Source organism: Nomascus leucogenys, chromosome 19 (assembly GCF_006542625.1).
Source record: "Nomascus leucogenys isolate Asia chromosome 19, Asia_NLE_v1, whole genome shotgun sequence".
Classification (NCBI taxonomy): domain Eukaryota; kingdom Metazoa; phylum Chordata; class Mammalia; order Primates; family Hylobatidae; genus Nomascus; species Nomascus leucogenys.
Genome location: NC_044399.1, coordinates 28525402 through 28548505, shown reverse-complemented (window position 1 = coordinate 28548505; position 23104 = coordinate 28525402). Strand labels below are relative to the sequence as shown.

Sequence of the window (23104 nt, the reverse complement as noted above, 5' to 3'; positions counted from 1 at the left end):
AAAATAGCCAGGCGCGGTTGCCCTTGCCTGTAATCCCAGCACTTTGGGAGGCCAAGGCAGGTGGATCACCTGAGGTCAGGAGTTCGAGACCAACCTGACCAGCATGATGAAACCCCGTCTCTACTAAAAATACAAAAATTAGCTGGGCATGGTGGCAGGTGCCTGTAATCTCAGCTACTCAGGAAGCTGAGTCAAGAGAATCACTTAAACCCAGGAGGTGGAGGTTGTGGTGAGCTGAGATCACACCATTGCACTCCAGCCTGGGTGACAAAGAGTGAAACTCCGTCTAAAAACAAAAAAGAAAATATCAAAATAAAAGGCACAACTCATCTGTGCTGTTTGCAGTCAGGAGAGTGGTTACCTTTAGTGTGGGAGACGGGTATTCAGCGACCAGGGAGGGTTTCAAATAAAATTTAAAAAGAACAACAAACAGGGAAGGGATCTGCAACAAACATGGCAACTAGCTCATATAAAACCATGAGAAAAACGCAGGAACCTGCAATAGTTTTAAGGCAACTAAGATCAAAATAGATGAGACTATAAAAGATATGAACGGAGTTCACCAAGAGGAAATGCCAGTGTCTAATAAGCCAATGGAAAATGTTTAAAATCACTAGCAAAAAATTTCACCTCTAGCAACAGTGCCAGGAAAGATTGATATAATATGTTCAATATAACATTATAATTAGGAAATTCTATTTGTAAATTAAAGTAGTAGCTAGGAAATGATGAAATGAAACATAATATTATTATACCATGGAATAATATACAGCCATTAAGATGATTTTTATGAATATTTTTAAGGACAGAGAAAAATCCCTTTGCTGAAATATTAAGTGAAAAAAGATCCAAAATGTTTGCGTGTGGAAATGTGCATGTATATTTATGTATATATACGTGTATTACGTGTGTGTATATATATGAATAGAAATATTTTGGATGTATAGATAAAATTGGTAGAAAAATCACAGCAAACTTAGAAGAGATTCTCTTACGTACTATGCTATATACTACATAATATATTATTTAACAGGGGCGATTGTAGATGAAATTTTTCTGTTTTAAACATGTCTGGAGGCTGGGTGTGGTGACTCCTGTCTGTAATCCCAGCACTTTGGGAGGCTGAGGTAAGTGGATCACTTGAGGTCAGGAGTTTGAGACCAGCCTAGCCAACGTGGTGAAACCCTGTCTCTACTAAAAATACAAAAATTAGCCAGGTGTGGTGATGGGCACCTGTAATCCCAGCTACTTAAGAGACTGAAGCAGGAGAATTGCTTGAACCCAGAAGATGGAGGTTGCAGTGGGCGGAGATCATGCCACTGCACTCCACCCTGGGCAACAGAGAAAGACTCCACCTGGAAAAATAACAAAACATGTCTGGAGGCAGGATGCCGTGGCTCACGCCTGTAATCCCAGCACTTTGGGAGGCCAGTTGAAGACCACCTTGGGCAACATAGCAAGACCCCATCTTTACAAAAAATAAAAATCAAAAATAAACATGTTGGTATCTTGGGCCACGGAGTGGCAGCCAGCATCTTTCGCCTGTGATCGATCACGTGACCCCAGCAGCACTCGCGTCCTGTTCTCAGTACCGTCCTGTAATTGGTCAGAGGATGAGCATGTGACTCCTCACAGCCAGTCAGAGCCTCCTTGGGAGGTGGTGGTTTTCAGCACAGCCCGCAGATCCTCATTTGGGACTTAGGTGAGGACTCCTCCCCGCTTGTGGGCGAGGGCGAGGGTCAGCCTCGGAGTTTCTGCGGGAGAGACTCTCAAGGGTCACCAGCTGGAGCTGGTTCTGTGTCTGCAGGGAACCACCTGGTGCTCTCTCCATTAATAGCCCCCTACCGCGAGTTTTCTCCTCTTTCTCTTTGTGACTTAGCCCAGTGTTCACAGAAGGGGCAGGGGTGGAGGGCTCAAACGCTGTCATACACATTTGCTTTTTGAAAAACAACAGGACACAAAATTTTATAAACATGAAATGACAGTACCTGGTATGTGACTCGAATGCAACTCAGAAGGGTGCCAGTAAGTTAGGGAATTGGCCTTTGGAAGGCTTCCTTCTTTTTAAGAACTGTAATGTTTCCATATAATGTTGTTTGTGCAACAAATGAGAAATGGGAGACCCCATTATCATTTACTAATAGTAAATTTACATAAAGTAAGTAAATTTACATTTACATAAAGTAAGCCAGGGTCAGCATCAGATTATTCCGTATGGCCCATATTTTAAACCTTCACATTCCTCCATTTCACAGATAAAGAAATTGAGCCTGAGAGGCTAAGAGACAGGATCACAGGAGCAAGGAATGCGATCCAGCTCTGGTTCCTTTGCATGGTCCTCTAGAAACATTATATACGTTCATCTCAAAAATATATATATATATGTTATGTATATACACACATATATAATATACATATTGTGTGTGTATAATATATACACATTTTATATATATATGTGTGTGTGTGTATATATATAATATATTTATATATTTTTTTGAGATGGAATCTTGCTCTGTTGCCCAGGCTGGAGTGCAGTAGCATGATCTTGGCTCACTGCAGCCTCAATCTTCTGGGCTCAAGCAATCCTCCCATCTCAGACTCCTGAGTAAGCAGGACCACAGGTGTGCACCACCGACCGCAGCTAATTTTTTTTTCTGTATTTTATGTAGAGATGGGGTTTTGCCATGTTGCCCAGGCTGGTCTCAAACTCCTGAGCTCAAGCAATCCACCTGCCTCAGCTTCCCAAAGTGCTGGGATTACAGGCGTGAGCCACCGCACCCGGCTTTCCCTGTATAAAACTTTATAGAGATGTTTTCATGTTGTTTCCTAATGTTCTTCTTTCATTCAGCAATATGTCATCAATGTATTTCTGCCCAACACTTCTATTGGCTACGTAGGGTTCTGTGGTGTGAGTGGACAATAACTTACCCCTATTGGACATTTAGGTCATTTCTCTGTCCCTCTCTCTCTTTTTTTAAGACACAGGGTCTCATTATGTTGCCCAGGCTGGTCTTGAACTCCTGGGCTCAAGCAATCCTCCTGCCTCAGCCCCAAAGTGCTGGGTTTATAGATGTGATGCCACCATGATGGGCAGGTCATTTCTCATTGTCACTGATAGAAGTGTCACTGTGTGCATCGTAGCACACTGGACTCCTTGCCCAGACCTGAAGTCTGATGTGGATCCCAGTCACGGTGAAAAGGTGGCTTGACCTACGTCAACTTGATGCCTCTGAAGGCACCCACTTCTTTGTTGTCAGCAGTGTCTGCTCCTTGGCACCAGGATTGGGTGCGTGGTCTCATCCATCTGGAGCCTCTCCCAGGAGGATCTTGTTTGGTTTACTCCTTTGCTCACCCTCTCCAAATGTGCTGGGTTTAGTGTCGAACTCTGCATATATGAGTTCAAGTCCCGCAGGGTTAAGTTTGAAACAAAGGACAGATGCACACATATATTCTCTATCTCTTTTTAATTACCAAATACATTAATTGTAGAAAATACAAAGAGAAGAAAATAAAAATCAACAGCTATCTCATAAGTCAGTCATAACCACTATTAACACCTGGGTATGTACAGTTGTTCTGGAACCCTGGTGTACCCCAGAATTGCTTGGGACTGTTTACAATCTAGATTTCCGTCACTCTAAGATTCTAATTCAGTAGACCTGCTCTAGGGCCTGCACACTGGCATTGTAAATAAGCTCTCCAGGCGATTTGGACACCCAACTTTAAGAACAAGAATGCAAAAGCATCTTTCTAGACATTACTTGATTTAAAAGAAAATAAAAATGAAGTTATACTATATATTCATTTTTGCTTTTCTTTTTTTTTTTTGAGACAGAGTCTTGCTCTATTGCCCATGCTGGAGTGTAGTGGCATGATCTTGGCTCACTGCAACCTCCGCCTCCTGGGTTCAAGTGATTCTCCTGCCTCAGCCTCCTGAGTAGCTGGGATTACAGGTGCATGCCACCATGCCTGGCTAATTTTTTATAATTTTAGTTGAGAAGGGGTTTCACTATGTTGGTCAGGCTGGTCTCGAACTCCTGACCTCAGGTGATCCACCCACCTCGGCCTCCCGAAGTGCTGAGATTACAAGAGTGAGCCACCGCGCCCCCCATTTTTGCTTTAAAAAAAAAATCAGCAATAGAATGTGAACTTCTGTGTCTAAATACCCTTTATACATTTCTGTTGAGGTCAGGAGTTTGAGACCATTTAGATGAATATATTCCATTAGATGAATATATTTCCATTTACTTAGTCAACACTATATTGTTGGACATTAGTCGCTCCCCCATCATTGCTATTGTAAATAATGCTGTGTAGCTAAATCTTTGTATACATTCTTAATTCTTTCCTTAAGTTAAAATCCTAGGAAATGAATTCTGGGGTCAAAGTGTTCATTCTTTTGAAGGTTTTTGATAGATGCTGCCAATTTTTCCAGCAAAAAGTTTGCCCCTCTGGGGCTGCTACTCCCATGAGCTCCCTTTGTGAGGAGCCATGAGGTGAGCTCTTCCCATCCATGATCTCAGCCATCCCTGCCAACTACCCAGTGGGCAGCACAAGGCACCTGCTCAGTGGTACCTGCTAAGTGCTCAGTAATTGGTCTACACAGTGGACAGGAGGAGTGTTTTCTCCACTGACCAGAGGAGGACACTGAGAGTGGAGGGGTCAAGTGACTCACTCAGGAACTGGGACTCAAACCCAGCTTTGAATCTAGAGCCTGAGTTCTCTTCACCACCCCATTAATTTTTAATTGATATTAGAGAAGGAAGAACAGGCCGGGCATAGTGGCTCACGCCTGCTATCCCAGCACTTTGAGAGGCCCAGGCAGGCGGATCACTCGAGGTCAGGAGTTCGAGACCAGCCTGGACAACACGGCGAAACCCCATCTCTACTAAAAATACAAAAATAAGCTGGGTGTGATGGCACATGCCTGTAATCCCAGCTACTCAGGAGGCTAAGACAGGAGAATCACTTGAACCCGGGAGGCGGAGGTTGCGTGACCGCGCGAGGGTCCCGGTGAGGGTCCGAGGCCAACTCCTCCTGTCCCAGTGTCTGCCAGGCCAAGGGGTGTGGGCGCTGCCCCACCTCTTTCCACACTTTCCCTTCCAGCTGCGTTGTGAGTGACCTCATTTTCCCTTACAGCTGCCCTTGGAGTTTATTTCTGCAGAACCGGAATGTGGCTGAAAGAGTGCACACCCGATCTGCCCTGCCCTGGCCCTTCCAGAGAGCCCCCTACTTTTCCCTGACACACCTTCCTCTTCTCCTTGCATCTCCCTCCTGGAAGACCTGAGGAGGGGTCCAGAGTTCAAAGACAGAAACGAATGGTGGTTGCAAGGGACTGGGCACCCATGGGAATTGAGGTCGGGGGAGGACTTTGCATCTGGACCGTGGGTTTATTTTTCTTTTAATTCTTCTGAAGAACAGCTTACACACTGGAGTCCTTGGCCGTATTTCCTCTTATCGTTTCTTCTTATCCAGATTGCAGTGTCTGCTAAGCCTGGTTCCCAGACTCTCCACTGTGAAACACAAACAGACTCTTGAGCTCGCTGCCCAAAACTGGGCAGAGGCTCTTGCTTAAATATCAAAAGCAGTAATGGCCTCCCATTACTCCATGCTCCCCAGGTACCGAGGGACAGGAAGCCTTCTCTCCCTTTGTCGTCCCAGAAACCCAGGAGACAGATCTTATTCGTGTCCTTCCCAAATCGAGGCTCGCGGAAGTGAGGCAGCCAGTCCCAGGGCCCAAGGGTCCAAGCAGAGGTGCGAACCTGGGTAGGTCCACATTCTAGAGCTGCCCTCCCAGGCCCTCCACCATGGTGCCTCCTGGAGGTGGGGGCAAGGTCCGGCTGATCTGTCGTCGCAGAAGCTGGCAAGTGTTTAATCTTTGGCTAGAATTTTAAAGGGAGATCTTGAAGATTCCCAAGCAAGAACGATTCTAAATTCACTTGACTTTAAAGAGTGCCATTTGGCGTAGTGGCTCGTGTCTGTAATCCCAGCACTTTGGGAGGCTGAGGCGGATGGATCACCTGAGGTCAGGAGTTCAAGACCAACCTGGCCAACATGGCAAAACCCTGTCTCTACTAAAAACACAAAAATTAGCCAGGCATGGTGGTGGGCGCCTGTAATCCCAGCTACCTGGGTGGCTGAGGCAGGAGAATCCCTTGAACCTGGGAGGTGGAGGCTACAGTGAGCTGAGATTTCATCACTGCACTCCAGCCTGGGTGACAGAGAGAGACTGTGTCTCAAAAAGAGTGCCGTGCCTTGCTTTTAGAACCAAACAAGTGATCCTTGAATGTTGCCACATCAGAAGGGCAGGGAATTGCCAATGTGTGGAGGGCGGGGAACTGCCAATGTGTGGAGGGCAGGGAATTGCCAATGTGTGGAGGGCAGGGAATTGCCAATGTGTGGAGCAACAGCTCATTAGGAAACGTGCCTTGATTTCTCAGTCATATTGTGCTGTGTTTCAGATGTGTCTCATGTCTACTATGCAGCGTGTCACAGTGTCATTTGACATCAATCATGTCTGCAGGGCAGCAGACCCCACCCCACCGATACATACATTTTTTGTTTTGTTTTATTTTGAAATAGATGCAGCCCTCTTGTCATTCTTTTTTATTTATTTATTTATTTATTTATTTTGAGACAAGAGTGTCGCTCTGTCGCTGAGGTTGGAGTGGCACTATCTCGGCTCACTACAACCTCTGCCTCTGGGGTTCAAGTGATTCTCCTGCCTCAGCCTCCTGAGTAGCTGGGACTACAGGCACCCACCACCACACCCAGCTAAGTTTTGTATTTTTAGTAGAGATGGTGTCTCACCATGTTGGCCAGGCTGGCCTCAAACTCTTGGCCTCAAGTGATCTGCCTGCCTCAGCCTCCAAAAATGCTGGGACCACAGGCACGAGCCACCATGCTTGGCCGTCATTCTTAATAGACGCCAGGATACTGAAAAATGCTTTGCCACTCAGAAAAACAAGGGTACAAGCATGATACTATATGGCCACTCTCATTCCACTTCAGTGTGTGTGTATGGTGGGGGCACAAAAGGGATGGGTGGAGACTGTGGCAAACTGGTGAGCCCACACCCCTCCCAGGTGGGCAGCTGCACCAGCTCTTGTGGCTGGCGCCCTGCAGGCACGCTGCCTCGACTGGAAATCCACAATTTCATGTGTAATCTCTCTCACACACCCTGAAGCCAAACACAGCTTGCCTGTGGGCCGTCATCTAAAATACGGAGGCTAGCTGGAGTCCGCTCTGGAATAAGTCTGCCTGGCCATCCTTCCCAGCTCTTCCCCTTCCTAACTGTGTTATCAAGTGTTAATCTCTCAGTTATTTAATGCCTCAGTTTCCTCATCTGTCAAGTGCACATCAGAATTTTACCTACATCTGAGGGTTGTTATAAGGATTAATGAAAAGCCTTGGAACCCACTGTCTGGTGCTTGGACGCGCATGGTTAATGCCTGGCATTCTTTGTGTCTCTTTTTACGAGCGCAGGGTGACCACAGATCCCAGTTTGCCGGGGGCAGGCCTGGTTCATGCTTGTGGTGCTGGTGTAATGATCACTAACTTGCCATTTCATTGTCGGTGTTGACGTAAATGATATGGTTTGCCTAGAGAAGCAAATACTGGCACAGTGCTGTTTAGGACTCTGATGAGGTTTAGACCTAATAGAAAGGCCATGGTCCGGGTTCCTTGAACATCCCTGGACAAGTCACTTAACCTTTCTGTGTTCCGTTTTCCCATTCTAAAGGATTGGCAAGATGAATTCTAAGATCCCTCCGTTCACAGTCATTCTGTCATTTGACAAACATCTTTTCTTTTTTTTTTTGAGATGCAGTCTCGCTCTGTTGCCAGGCTAGAGTGCAGCAGCGCGATCTCGGCTCACTGCAACCTCTGCCTCCTGGGTTCAAGCAATTCTCCTGCCTCAGCCTCCCAAGTAGCTGGGACTATAGGCAAGTGCCACCACACCCAGCTAATTTTTGTACTTTTAGTAGAGACAGGGTTTCACCATGTTGGCCAGAATGGTCTCGATCTCTTGACCTCGTGATCCACCCACCTCGGCCTCCCAAAGTGCTGGAATTAAAGGCGTGAGCCACCGCGCCCTGCCTGACTGTTAATATTTTAAACCTTAGTTTCTCATGAACAAATCATTCTGGTTGAATACATTTCTCTACACATTTCTTTTGTGTGTGGGGGGGTGGGTATCTAAGTTTTTTTTTTTTTTTTTTTTTTTTTTAGTCAGAAAACATAAATTTTCGCTATGGAAAATTGTAAATTACAGAAAGGCCCAAAGATTTTCTTCATTTCTGTTTACTCTTCAATGAACCGGAGGGGCACCTGTAGTATTTCCGCTTTCGGTTACTCCCCCCACACACAGCTTGTAGACACTTTGTCAAAACTACATTTTAAAAAAGTGCTTTCCCCCAAATTCGTGTGGATGTCTCCTAATAAAGTCACTCACTCACTCACTGGTTCGTCCTCAATCAACCAGGCGTGGAGTCCTAACCTGTCCATGATTTTAAGAAGGGACAGGCGCACGACACCCCCGGACGGAGAGATGAACAGGTGTGGCTCGGCAGAGGCCTTCCGGACCTGCGTTATGGAGTGGTGGCCGCTGTCGGCGATGGGGTCCCCGCGAGGGCACGAGCGATCGCGTGGCCACGGCGAGGCTCTGCCTCCGCCCCCGCGCTCCGGGTCCCATTCCCGAATTCTGCCCTCAGCGGCCTGGTCAATGAGGTTGGCTCCTGCTGGCCCAGAAAGCCACTTCCTGCCGCGACTGGAGCCAGCCGTCGTTGTGAAAGTTCCCCCCACGGGGAAGGAAGTGGCTCTTGGGCTGTTTATTTTGGCTGCGGGCTCGCAGACGGCGCCGGGGGCAGCGGCCACGCAGACCGGGCATTTGTCTAGCTGGGCGGGAGGCGGCGGAGCGGGAAGAGCCACAGATTGAGGGGCGCACGGCGGTGGAGGGAGGGGCGCCCAGTGGAGAGGGGGGCGCACGGTGACGGAGGAAGCGGCGCCCCTTGTGGGGGTGCACGGTGGCAGGGGAAGGGGTGCTCCGTGGAGGGAGGGGCACACGGTGGCGGGGGGAGGGGCGTGCCGCGGATTGAGGGCGAACGGTGGCTTGGGGAGGGGCGCTCCGTGGAGTTGGGGGTGCACGATGGCGGGGCAGGGGTGCCCCTCGGGGAGCAGAAGCAGAGAAGACTCGGAACTCCAAGGGCAGGTGGATCTGGGAGCCCCAGATCCTGGGCACTCGGTTGGGGGAGAAAGGGGTCAAGGTGTGCCCGCCCCCGGGATGCTCCCACTCTGGGGATCCAGGCCTGGTGACCGCCGGGGTGGAAGAGCCAGTGAGAGGAAAGGCCCGGGCGCTGCCCGGAGCAGAAGTTGGAGGCGAGAGCGATTGCGCTTGTTGTAGCGCGGCTGCTCTCCAGTTCCTCCGGCGAGGGGGTCCTGGGGGAGGACGGGCCGAAAATACTGTGATGCTTTGGTCTGAAGACAAAAGCCAGCAGGGGATGAGATCAAACACCATGACACTGCTAAGGGGAAAGCCAGCGCGGGTGAGGATTTGCCTTCCCAGAGAATCCCAGGAGCTAGCTTCCACCCAGCCTGCATTACCCCCACCCCCGCCCCTACTCCCGGGGCGGGGGTGGGGGATCAGCAAAACCGCGGGAAAGGTGACAGTCGCCTTCCCCACCACCCACTGCATTTAGTAGGTGGAGGGACAGTCCCACCTCTCCACCCATTCCCTGCCAGAGTGTGATTTAATGTCTTCCTAGAACACAGGATATCACAGTCTGCAACACAGAGATTGGAAATGGGGAGAAAAGCATCTCTGGAAATGACTGGTGTGGGAAGCCCGCTACCGCTCTACAAAGGGTGGCCTGTGACAGCAACAGCGCAACCGCTGGGACTGTGTGTGTAGGTTTTAGGCACAAGCGCTTTAAGCTGTGGGAGGAAAGCAGTTTGGCCTGGCTGGGATGGAGGGGCTGTTGGGGAGGAGGGAGGAGAGTGTGAAAAGTGGAAGGTGGCCGGTGGAGGGAAACCCGCCATAGTTCAGGATGTCGGTGGGGATGTTGCACAGTTGGGCAGGGTATTGGGCTTCGATGTCATGTGATCCCCCCTCCTCCATGGAAGCGATGCCCCCCTCGTCCAGCCCAGGATCTAATGTGCATGCATGTACGTGGACACAGTCTCTAGCCAGGGGTGGTGCAGGGTGGGGTGCTGGGTCCCCAGGGTTGGCCCCTTAGCAGGGTGGAGCTGGCAGCTTCTGCTGACTCAGGGACATTTCCAGGCCTGGCCTCGAGGTTAAGCAGCTCATTGAAAACAGCTGCTCCTCTTGGCTGGCGGCCCTTTCAGGCGGCCTCTGGCTCTCCCTGGGATGACCTCTCGCCTCTGCGTGGCCTGGGGAGGGGCAGTGAAGGGAGAGAGGCTCAGAGGCTGGAGGCCATACTGCCATGCCCTCAGGGATGGAACTGAGTCCCCTCCAGGGCTGGCCAGCTGCCCTCCAGCCCCCAGCTTTCCAGGAGCTAAGCCAGGTGGTCGCTGGGCCCTGCGTTCCTGCCTGTAGCCTTTGCTCCTGTGGTTCGGCCGCTTGGACCGCCTTCCTTGTCCTTGGAATGCCTTCCTTGTCCTTGGAATGCCTTCCTTGTCCTTGGAATGCCTTCCTTGTCCTTGTCTCTGCTTGTGCCTTTCAGGGTTTTATGTGACATGCCTCTCATTCAACACATATTTGTTGAGAGTCCGCTGCATGCCAGGCACCATGCTAGAATTAACTTCTCATCTGCCTCCTTCATCTATGATGTCTTGTGGAGAGCAGCCGTCTTATCTGAGGTCAGACCTCTGGCTGCCTCTGTGGATGGGCTGAGTCCGGGAAAACTGCAGAAACAGCTGAGGGTTTTGCTCCAGAGACACAAACTGTTGTCAAGCCTTTGCACTCAGCCTCGCAACTTCACCAAAGCATTGTGTGCCTTGAAGCAGACAGGACGGGAGAGGAGGCCTCAGTGACCATCAACAAGGAGGGAGGAGATGGGTTACTCAATGTAGGGCAAATTGCTTTAAAACCCAGTTGCCCATCAGCACAGACATGTTTCCCAGGTGATGACCTGGATGTCTGAGAAGCAAGAAGTGTGGACTACGTCAGAAATATTCCTATCAAACTAGACACGGTGGCTCACACCTAGAAACCCCGCACTTTGGAAGGCCAAGGTAGGAGGATCAGGAGGTTGGGGCCAGGAGTTCAAGATCAGCCTGGGCAACAAAGCAAGACCCCGTCTCTACAAAAAGTAAAAACAATTAGCTGGGGCCGGGTGCGGTGGCTCACGCCTGTAATCCCAGTACTCTGGGAGGCCAAGGCGGGCGGATCACGAGGTCAGGAGATCGAGACCATCCTGGCTAACATGGTGAAACCTCGTCTCTACTATGAATACAAAAAAATTAGCCAAGCATGGTGGCGGGTGCCTGTAGTCCCAGCTACTCGGGAGGCTGAGGCAGGAGAATGGCATGAACCCAGGGGGCGGAGCTTGCAGTGAGCAGCGATCATGCCACTGCACTCCAGCCTGGACGACAGAGGACTCCGTCTCAAAAACAAACAAACACTTTGGGAGGCCGAGGTGGGCGGATCACGAGGTCAGCAGATCGAGACCATCCTGGCTAACACGGTGAAACCCCGTTTCTACTAAAAATACAAAAAATTAGCCAGGCGTGGTGGCGAGAGCCTGTAGTCCCAGCTACTCGGGAGGCAGAGGCAGGAGAATGGCGTGAACCTGGGAGGCGGAGCTTGCAGTGAGCCGAGATTGTGCCACTGCACTCCAGCCTGGGCAACATAGTGAGACTCCATCTCAAAACAAACAAACAAAAAACAATTAGCTGGGCATGGTGGGGTGCATGCCTATAGTCCCAGCTACTCTGGGGGCTTAGGCGGGAGGATCACTTGAGCCCAGGAATTCAAGGCTGCAGTGAGCTATGATCATGCCACTGCACTCCAGCCTGGACAACAGAGCGAAACTCTGTCTCTTTAAAAAAAAAAAAAAAGAAAAGAAAGAAAGAAATATTTCTATCACACTTCATTTATCTGGAAAGTTAATTTCTATCTATCACCTTCACTCCCAACCGTGCAGGCTTAGACTTTTCCATGGATTGCTTTATGAGTTCAGCCTCTCCAGCTTCATTATAAATGCATGAGGGCAGAGGCCGTATCTTCTTTTGATTCCTAGGCTGGAATGCAGTGGCGTGATTATAGCTCACTACTGCCTCACACTCCTGGGCTCAGTTAGTCCTCCTGCCTCAGTCTCCTGAGTAGCTGGGACCACAGGCACATGCCACCACACCTGGCTAATTTTTTTTTTGAGACGGAGCATCACTCTGTTGCCAGATTGGAGTACAGTGGCGCAATCTCAGCTCACTGCAACCTCTGCCTCCTGGGTTCAAGCGATTCTTCTGCCTCAGCCTCCCGAGTAGTTAGGACTACAGGTGCGTGCCACCACGCCCCACTTATTTTTGTACTTTTAGTAGAGATGGAGTTTCACCATGTTGGCCAGGCTGGTCTCGAACTTCTGACCTCATGATTCACCTGCCTCGGCCTCCCAAAGTGCTGGGATTACAGGTGTGAGCCACCGCGCCCAGCCTACACCTGGCTAATTTTTAAATTTTTTTGTAGAGACGGGATCTCACCATGTTGCCTAGGCTTGTCTTGAACTCCTGGGCTCAAACAATCTTCCCACCTTAGCCTTCCAAAGTGCAGGGATTACAGGTGTGAGCCACTGTGCCCAGCATCTGGTTCATTTTTAATTTCCCTTACAGTGCTTCATAAATGATTATCATCCGTATGGGATAAGAAAGCCCCCGAGGGAGCAGCCAGAGGATGATTAGGAGAATGGGCTGAGGGTCCAGCCTCCAGGCACCTCCTCTGACATGGCCTTGATGCTGCAGCCGACCCAAGAGGCTGGTCTGACAGGTCAGAGGAGGTCCTAGAGCAGTAGCCTCCCAGGAAATAAGGAGAATAGGACAGAAACCCAATGCAGACAAGCTCATTAAAAAAGGGAATGCAGGAGCCCAGCTGGCTGCAGATGATCCTGAGTGTTTCACAGAATGGAGGAAAGAGCCTCAGAGATTCAGGGACAGGACATCCAGCATCTCTAGGACTCACTTCCTCTCTTTCCATCTCTTTGTCCTGTTTAACTCTGCTTCTCTTTATATATTATCCCCTCATCATAGGAAGCATGGCCATTGGCAGCCCCAGCCTAGCAATCTTAACAAAAAGAGAAAGCTTTTTGTGTTCCAGGGGAGTTCTCTGATCAGCCCTGTTTGAGTTATATGCCCCATTACTGTGGCCAAAGGGATAGACACTGTCATCAGCTCAAGAGTGAGCCTTCTGCCCACCCACACATCCACATAGCCAGAGGTACACGATACAAGGAGAACAAGAAGGGGTTGGGAAGTTTCCTGGGCAGATAAAGGCAGCTCAGTGAAGTCACAGATTGTTATCGTTGCCATGTCTTCATTGTAGAGCCCAGTGCCCTGCCAGACCATATGGTGATAAGGGCTGGGATCATGTCTATATTGTTCACAATACCCTCAGTGCCGAATACCCTGCTGGCATCTATGAAACTCTCAATACATCATTGTTGGATGAATGAATGAATAAATGAATGAATCACACCCAGCCAGTGCTCAGTGCACAGCTCCCTGCCTAGCTTCATTCATTTCTTCATTTACTCAATAAGAACATATTGAGCCACAGCTTGATGTGTAGCACTGTGCTAGGCATGGGTTGATTGCCTACAAAATGCAAGAAGTGGTCTTTGTCCTTGGGGAGGAGAATCCCAAGATCCTTGTGAGCGGCCCTGCACCTTCTGTGGGGGGCAATTTTGCTCCCTGCACTGACACCTGATGCTCCCATGCATATGGATGAGGCTGGGGGGTGGGTGAGGCTGGAGGGGCCCTCTCTGGATGGGGGTAGGGGGCATCAGGCCTGTGCACTCTGAGCTCCCTCTGCCCGCTTTGTATGTGCTTGATGAAGCACGGGTACAAAGAACAGAGCCAGCTCTCAGGACGCCTTTTCTCTTTCCCCAGCAGTTCTAGCCCAGCCTGAGCGTGCACTCCCCCTCCACTAAGCCTTGGAGAAAGAGCCTCTTTTCAGTGAGGGCCCAGGCCCACCAGCCACTTCGGGTGGAAAATGCTCTCAAGAACCCTCTGACCCCTGCTTGGCAGAGTCCCCCTGGATCCACCTACAGGAATCCCCCCTCAGCCTCTCCTTTGCTTTGCAGAGCTCCTGCACGCCTCTCCTCTGCTTTCTGATTCCTCAGCCTTTTCTCATTTGCTGCCAAATGAGAAAATGCAAGAGGTTGCCTTTGTCCTCTTTTGCTGCCAAATGAGAAAATGTGACCTGTGTTCTTCAGTGCCTCCTCCACATTGCACTCTTCAGATCTCTGCCCAGCAGAGTCTCTTGGCCCTTGGGAGGCACAGAGCTCCTTGCAACGCCCCCAGACACCTGGGATTTTAAAGGCTTGTTTGCTCTTATGCCCGGCATTTCTCCTCTAACTGGATTACAAATCCTGCGAGGGGAGGGACAGTGCTGCGAGTTTCCTTGTGGTCCCAGCATTGCCTGAACGTGCCATGCACCTAGCAAAAAGTTGGGTGGATTTGAACCCAGAGCCTAGGATGTCAGAGGGAGGAGAGGCCTCGAAGCTGTGCCTCATGTGACAAAGGAGGAAACTGAGGCCTGAAAGTTACTTCTGTTGGACATTCTAATCCTGTCCCCTTCCTGGGCTTCAGTTTCCTCTGTCAAGTGAGGGGAGGTTGGCCTGACCCTGGGAGTCGCCCCTCCCAACTAACCTGGACCTCTTTCTGACCCTTCATTCACCATTTGCTACAACTGCTACAGCCCACCTGGCATTGATTTAGCACACTTGTGGATTTTCTGGCTGGGGAGGAGAGGAAGATAATGTCCTCTTGGGCAGTTGCGGGCTCACGTGAAGTTTTGGGCTTTGTTTTCCAGTCCTATCTCTGAGAAACATCTACAAAACATTTTTTTCCTTTTCCGGCCCCAGGCCCCTTTGGCTACCTCCTGCCACGGGCCATTTTCTATTACTACTGTCTGGAGTAGAGTTTCTGAGAACCAGATACCTACTCCTTAAAGGAAGCTTGGGCAGGCATGGATCAGGTCCTGGAGCTGGTTTCTGTTTTCTGGTGGGTGGCTGAAAGGTGACCTAGTCTGTTTGGGCTGTTATAACACAATACCATAAACAGATGGCTTGTAAACAATAGAAATGTATTTCTCATGGCTTTGGAGGCTGAGAAGTCTAAGATCAAGGTCCCTGCCGATTCAATGTCTGGTGAGGGCCACTTCCTCGTGGATAGCTATCTTCTCACTGTACCCTCACATGGTGGAATAGGCGAGGGTCTCTCTGGGGTGTCTTTTATTAGGACACTCATCCTGTTCATGAAGGCTCTTCCCTAATGACCTAAGCACCTCCCAAAGTCCTCACATCCTAATGCCATCACCCTGGGGGGTTAAGATTTCAACACAGGCTGGGTGTGGTGGCTCACTCTTGTAATCCCAATACTCTGGGAGGCCAAGGTGGGAGGCTCACCTGAGGTCAGGAGTTTGAGACCAGCCTGGCCAACATGGTGAAACTGAGTCTGTACTAAAAATACAAAAATTAGCTGAGCATGGTGACGCAGGCCTGTAGTTCCAGCTACTTGGGAGGCTGCTGAGGCAGAAGAATCACTTGAACCCGGGAGGTAGAGGTTGCAGCAGTGAGCAGAGTTCGCGCCACTGCACTCCAGCTGGGGCAACAGAGCGAGACTCTGTATCAAAAAAAAAAAAAAAAAAAAAGATTTCAGCACATGAATTTTTGGAGGTTGACACATTCAGTTCATGGCAGGAGGGAAGGAGCAGGTTCAAGGCAGGGGACCCAGAGATTAGCTGTGGCAGTTGTCCTAGGGGTACTTTAGGAAGCTCACTTTGTCCTGCCCAGAGAGGAACCCCATCCAAGTGCTGTTAGAGGACAGAGGGACAGGGTCCCTGCCCCAACCTACACTCCCGTGGTGATGTTTTGAGCATCCGTGACAGGAGCTGTGGGCACTATGTTTTAGGAAAATTAATCTGGCTGTTAGAACAAGGAGCAGAAAGATAGGCTGGTTGTTTGTGATTATTATCTAGGCATGAAATTCGTTCATTCATGCATGTGTTCATTTGTTCCTTCAGTATTTAAGCATTACTGTGTGTCAGGCAGAACTGTAGGTGCTGGGGATACAGTGGTGGAGAAGACAGAAAACAAGAGCCTGTCAGATAGCGAGTTCTGGTTCTGGAAGTGGCAGAGTAGCTTGTGTCAGTCTAACTTGCTGGCCAAGAATGCTTATAGACTAAGGGAAAAATATAAAATATGGTGATTATGGTGACTTGAAGGCACTGGGCAGCAATTAAAACCAGACAGAGGTAGAGAGGAAAAAATCCTTGAAAGTAAAAAGTAAACCTGGCACATTTAACCAGCTTTTCCCTGAGCACACTACCTGGTTTGAGGAGCTCACACAGAAAGTGGCAGTTTTACTGGCTAGAGCTTGGGGCCACTAGAAAGGCTAACACTGAGAGGGAAAATCCTGGAAAGGAAGGAGCCATAGAAATTCCTTCTACAGATTCTCCTTAAATCCTTGGTGAATCCTAAACTGTGCATTTGCAGGGTAGGGCTCTAAGCAGCCCAGCAAGAAACAGCAGCTGGGAGGCAGAGGTTTCAGTTGCTACCTGGTGCTGAGGAAACAGAGTTTAAAATTTAAGTTCCACCAAGTTTGAGGGGCTTAGTAATCACCTAAGGTTTTCTTTCGAAATCCCAGAAGGGCCTCACCTTATGATTAAATCCAAGGGTACGAGCCACATCTGAAGACTAAAGGCAAAACTCAAACAACCCCACCCTAGCAAAGCTTAAAACCAAATCTCCACAGGAGCAAGGTAATCCACTGGTAATTTAACTGCCTGCCATAATAAAATCCAGCATTCTTTAGAGGAAGATTTTTTTAAAATCCAGATTCCCTTTAACATATCATCCCTGACATTCAGTATACAACAAAAAAGTCCAGACTCCTTATGAGGAGTCCACAATGTCCAGCATATAATAAAAATTAGCAGATAGTAGGCAGCAAGAGATGACCCATAATCAAAAGAAAAAACAGTCAATAGATGCAGATGCACAGACAACCCAGATGATGAAAAAAATCAGATAATAAATGCCATGAAGAGCATTATAATCAAGTGATATGATAGAGAGTAACTGTGGTCACTTTAAGATTGGGAGGCCAGGAGGCTCTCTCTAAAGATGTTACCCTTTTTTGTTGTTTGAAATGTGAAATGCCAGGTAGAGGAAATAATGTATAGGCCCAGAGGCAGGAAACAGCCAGGCTTGTTCAAGGAAGAACAAGGAGGTCAAAGGGACTTGAGCAAGGTGGAGTAACAAGATTTGAGATCAGGCCATTAGACAGGACCAGATCATGTTAAATTGTGGCTCATAGTAAGAGGCTGAATCTTATTTGAAGAATGATGAATCATCTTTGAAGTAATTCAAGCAGGAGGAAGACTTACCTGCCTTCTGTTGTTGTTGTTTTTTTTCCCTTTTACTATGAGTGAGGCTGTCATTTCAAATATTTAAGAGGCAATTGCATTTTCTTCTTTTGCTTTCTGTGCATATCTCTTCTTCATTTTCTACTGCGTTGTTGATACTTTCCTTAAATTTCATGTATCTATTTTTTTGGTAGAAGCTCTTCTTTCTTTTCTTTTCTCCCTTTCTCTCTTTCTCTCTTTCTTTCTTTCTTCCTTCCTTCCTTCCTTCTTTCCTTCCTTTCCTTCCTTCCTTCTTTCTTTTCTTTCTTTCCTAGTAAAGTCAGAAAGGAGGAAAGAGGAGAACAAACAGTTTGGTCTGTAACTGACTATGAACAATCAATTGAGATAACTCACCACCTTTGGACCAGCCAGAAGCTCTTTTAATATTGTGGACTTAACTGTTTGCCTCTAATAAGTTACATATATTTTTGTCATTTATTTGAATTTTGACCTTGCTGATGGCATTATATGTTGCCATGAAAAAAATCTTTTTTTGAGAAAAAAGTTCTTATGCCATTGAATTCATCACTGTTGTCTATGACCTTCAACACTCCAATAATATTTTAAAATTTTTTCTAGGACTGATTTATATCTTTAAAAGATTATTCTAGGCCAGGTGCGGTGGTTCATGCCTGTAATCCTAGCACTTTGGTAGTCTGAGGAGGGCAGATTCCCTGAGCTCCGGAGTTCGAGACCAGCCTGGGCAACGTGGAGAAACACTGTCTCTACTAAAAATACAGAAAAATTAGCCAGGCATGGTGGCATGTGCCTGTAGTCCCAGCTACTCGGGAGGCTGAGACAGGAGAATTGCTTGAACCTGGCAGGGAGAGGTTGCAGTGAGCCGAGATTGCACCACTGCACTCTAGCCTGGGCGACAGAGCAGGACTCTCTGTCTCAAAAAGAAAAAAAAAAGAGAGAGAGATTATTCTGACTGTCTTTGGAGAATGGACTATAGAAGGATGATAAGATCAGCATGGGAGAAGAGAGAGAACTTGAGATTTGGACCCAGGAGACAAGGGCCACATTTCAGCTCCTTCCCTTAACAATCTTATCACTCTTGTCATCAAATTGCTCCACTACCCTCAGCCAATTTCTTCACCAATAACATAGCATAATGCTGATTTATAGTCTTCTTACTGTGCCAGATCCTGTTCCAAATGCTTTACATGTATTATCTCATTTCATCGTTACCAGAGTCTTAAGATGAGGAAACGGCATAGAGAGGTGAAGCACTTTGCCCAAGTCCCATATTCAGTGGCAGAGCTAGAATCGAAACACTAGCTGCCAGGCGCAGTGGCTCATGCCTGTAATCCCAGCACTTTGGGAGACCGAGGTGGGCAGATCACCTGAGGTTGGGAGTTTGAGACCACCCTGACCAACATGGAGAAATCTCGTCTGTTCTAAAAATACAAAAAATTAGCCAGGTTTGGTGGTGCATGCCTGTAATCCCAGCTACTCAGGAGGCTGAGGCAGAATTGCTTGAACCCAGGAGGCAGAGGTTGCAGTAAGCCGAGATCGTGCCATTGCACTCCAGCCTGGGCAACAAGAGCAATAATCCATCTCCAAAAAAAAAAAAAAGAAAAAAGAAAAAAAGAAAAGAAACACTAGCAGTCGGATTCATCATTTCAAGACATGAAAAGTATCCTGGGGAGCTAGTGGCTAGTGGATGCAAAAGTTCTTTGGAGATTGGATGTACTCCATATGTGTATTGTGTACATAAGTGGCAGTCAGGGAACAAGAGGAAGGTGATGGATGTCACAGAGATCTGGGTTTGCTTACTGGGTGTGTGACACTGGGAGTAGGTCACTTCATGTCTCTAAGACTCTGTCTTTTCTTACCTTCCTTCCCTCCCTCCCTCGCTCCCTCCTTCCTACCATCCATCCCTCCCTCCCTCCTTCCTCCCTACTTTCTTCTTTTCTTTCTCTTTCCTCCTTACTACCCTCCCTTGCTCCTTCCTTTCTTTTTCTTCACTGAAATAACTCACATATAGAATTTACCCATTTAAAACATATATTTAATTGGGATTTAGTTTATTCACAGAGTTGTGCAACTATCATGACAACCTAATTTTAGAACATTTTCATCATATCCCCAAAAGAAGCACTGTGCCCTGTAGCAGCCACTCCCCTTTCTCATCACCCACAGGCAACCATTAATTTGCTTTCTGTCTCTATGCATTGAAGCTTCATTTCTTACTCTGTAAAGTGGGTGTTCTGTGGTGGGGGGGCAGGTTGGATTTCCCCAATGACTTCTACAGAGGGTGCCTGCTCAGTGAGGAGATAGGTGGAAAGAGGAAAGGTTGAGGAAGCCAAAGAATTAAATTGCTGCATAAAGATTAAGGCGTGAAATAGTTCAGGGGTGGGATGAGTGGTTTGGGAAGATCCTAGAAGAAGGAAAGGATGGAACCAATGCAAGGGGCAGGGAGAAGGGTGAGACACAATGCCTCCGGATCAAAGAAGAATTTTGGCAGAAAAACCACGCCATGTAATAGAGATTGAGATTGAGGTTGCAACGTAGTATGTGGTGTAAATGCCTCCACCGCTCCTCATAAAATCTTCAGAAAAGTATACAGGTGATGTGCCGGGTGGAGTTGGGTTTGCTTTTGAGGGTGGTACAGAGGAGGGCTGAGTCCTCCCTCCTGGTGAGCAGGGGCTAGAACAGAGGTGGTCCTGCAGGCCTCTGCCTCATCTGGGCACAAGGGCTTAGCACTGCCACTCATTTCCACCTCACAGGGTTGGTAGTGAGGACCGAGTGATTTAACGTATGAGCGAAGGCTCACCGTCCTGCGCTGGGCACATGGTAGGTGCCTGTCAGCCACACCGGTCATCAAGGGCCAACCAGGAGAGCCCCTGTGATGCCTTCGTGTCCTGCCTTCCCTTCCAGAACCCAATGTCTTCCTCATCTTCAGCCATGGACTGCAGGGCTGCCTGGAGGCCCAAGGTGGGCAGGTCAGAGTCACCCCGGCTTGCAATACCAGTCTCCCTGCCCAGCGCTGGAAGTGGGTCTCCCGAAACCGGCTCTTCAACCTGGGTACCATGCAGTGCCTGGGCACAGGCTGGCCAGGCACCAACACCACGGCCTCCCTGGGCATGTACGAGTGTGACCGGGAGGCACTGAATCTTCGCTGGCATTGTCGTACACTGGGTGACCAGCTGTCCTTGCTCCTGGGGGCCCGCACCAGCAACATATCCAAGCCTGGCACCCTTGAGCGTGGTGACCAGACCCGCAGTGGCCAGTGGCGCATCTACGGCAGCGAGGAGGACCTATGTGCTCTGCCCTACCATGGTGAGGGGCTGCTTGCAGGCGGGAGGGTGGGGTCCCTGACGTCCAGGGGCCTGGAGCCATGAGGGACAGATTCCCAGTGACAAGGCCTTTGGCCTCTGTGGACCCTTGGCAGTCACATGTTTAATTATAATAGGAAGCATTTTTTAATAATGAAGAAAATTAACTTCAGGCCTGGTGTGGTGGCTCACACCTGTAATCCCAGCACTTTGGGAGGCCAAGGTGGGTGGATCACTTGAGGTCAGGAGTTCGAGACCAGCCTGGCCAACATGGAAAAACCCCATCTCTACTAAAAATACAAAAATTAGCCAGGTGTGGTGGAGCATGCCCATCATAGTCCTAGCTACTTGGGAGGCTGAGGAAGGAGAATCACTTGAACCCAGGAGGCAGACGTTGCCATGAGCTGAGATTGCGCCACTGCACTGCAGCCTGGGTGACAGAGCAAGACTCTGTCTCAAAAAAAAAAAAAAAAAAAAAAAAAAAAAAAGAAAAGAAAAGAAAAAAGAAAAATTAACCTCAAAGCATTTAATTTACTTTTGTAAAAATTGCAAAATACATGCTTGTAAAGTCTTCAAATAGTATACAACATAAAATTAAATGAAAATTCCCTTCCCCCAGGCCCACTCTCCAGGTGAAACCCCATTGTAGCCCCCCATGTTGTCTTAATGCCTATCTTGCATGTGGTGAATGGGGACCAGAGTCACCATGTGAGGGGCTGGCCTCTTGTGGTGGACAGCCCCGTCCTGGGGGGGCCTTTCCTAGGAGACCCCCTGAGTTCCGAGATAGAACTTTGTGGGGACACAGAGCCCATGGGCTGGGTAGCTGAGCAGAGATTCCATTGGGCTCAGCCCTCTGTGGATGACTTGGATGCCCCCTCGCCCAGCTGGAGTTTGGATGGGATTAGGGGTACCAGGGATCCCCTTCCCAGCCCTATGAGGCATGCAGCAAGACCTCTCTCTGGTTCCTGGGCTGACTCAACAGCAGAAGGAACCTTAAAGCCACTATGGGGTGCCATTGCCTCTCCCACCTGCTGACCCCTGCGAACACCCAGCACCCTGGGTTTTAGGGGATTTCTCCTGAGGGTCGAGGGGCGCGGCAGCCTCTGGTGTCCAGATGCCAAGGGCCTGGCCCCTGTCCACCCCCTGCAGAGGTCTACACCATCCAGGGGAACTCCCATGGCAAGCCGTGCACCATCCCCTTCAAATATGACAACCAGTGGTTCCACGGCTGCACCAGCACGGGCCGCGAGGACGGTCACCTGTGGTGTGCCACCACCCAGGACTACGGCAAAGACGAGCGCTGGGGCTTCTGCCCCATCAAGAGTGAGAGTGGTTGGAGCCGTGGGGGTGGGGGCAGTGTTCCTGGAGGGAGGCTGGTGCTGAGGGGCCCCAGACCCAGGGTGAGATACTGCCCCCTCCCCTACCTAGTGCAGCCTTTTGGTTGGGGGAGGGTCTGCACTCCCGAGGGACCCCCGGAGGGGTCCTGAAGGAGAGGTCTGTCCTGGTGGCAGGTAACGACTGCGAGACCTTCTGGGACAAGGACCAGCTGACTGACAGCTGCTACCAGTTTAACTTCCAGTCCACGCTGTCGTGGAGGGAGGCCTGGGCCAGCTGTGAGCAGCAGGGCGCGGATCTGCTGAGCATCACGGAGATCCACGAGCAGACCTACATCAACGGTGAGCCGGGGTCTGACGCCTGCTCGTGCCTCTGGAGGGCCCTGGCCCTTTCTGCTTATGGGTTGGGGAGAGGTCGATGGGGAGGGCGGGAGGCTGGGGCTAGGGGTCCCCTGTTCAGTGTCCCTCCTTGCTGTCAGGCCTCCTTACTGGGTACAGCTCCACCCTGTGGATCGGCTTGAATGATTTGGACACGAGCGGAGGCTGGCAGTGGTCGGACAACTCGCCCCTCAAGTACCTCAACTGGGAGAGTGGTGAGGCACAAGTTTGGGGGCGCAGGGCAGCCAAGGGGCCCCGCGGGCTCTTGGCCTCCCATGGACTCCTCTCCTCATGTCCTCCTGCAGAGGGGCAGTGTGGGTAGGGGAAGCACAAACCTCCACCCCCTCCCCAGACTGCACCCCCCCAGCCCATGGAGGGCGGCACTGCCCCAGGCCGCAGGTCTTGGTGCGTATGGACTGGGTGCCAGCCTCCACTCACCTCTTCAGCCACCCCTGTGCGCAGCGGGCACCAGCGCACCCAACGCCTGGCCGGGGAGGCCGGGGCGGGGCTGGTACTGGTTGCTGGGTAGAAGGTTC

General features: G+C 49.6%; 1 protein-coding gene across 2 annotated transcripts in view; it reads left to right on the top strand.

The window, feature by feature from the left end:
• Positions 1-23104, top strand: part of MRC2 (mannose receptor C type 2) — a 63939-nt gene that overhangs the window by 14865 nt on the left and 25970 nt on the right. For both annotated transcript variants that reach the window (XM_030800544.1, XM_030800543.1), the window contains exons 2-5: positions 20459-20860; positions 22006-22179; positions 22368-22532; positions 22670-22783. In XM_030800544.1, the coding sequence (XP_030656404.1) occupies positions 20459-20860; positions 22006-22179; positions 22368-22532; positions 22670-22783 (855 nt within the window). The remainder of the gene's footprint in view (positions 1-20458; positions 20861-22005; positions 22180-22367; positions 22533-22669; positions 22784-23104) is intronic.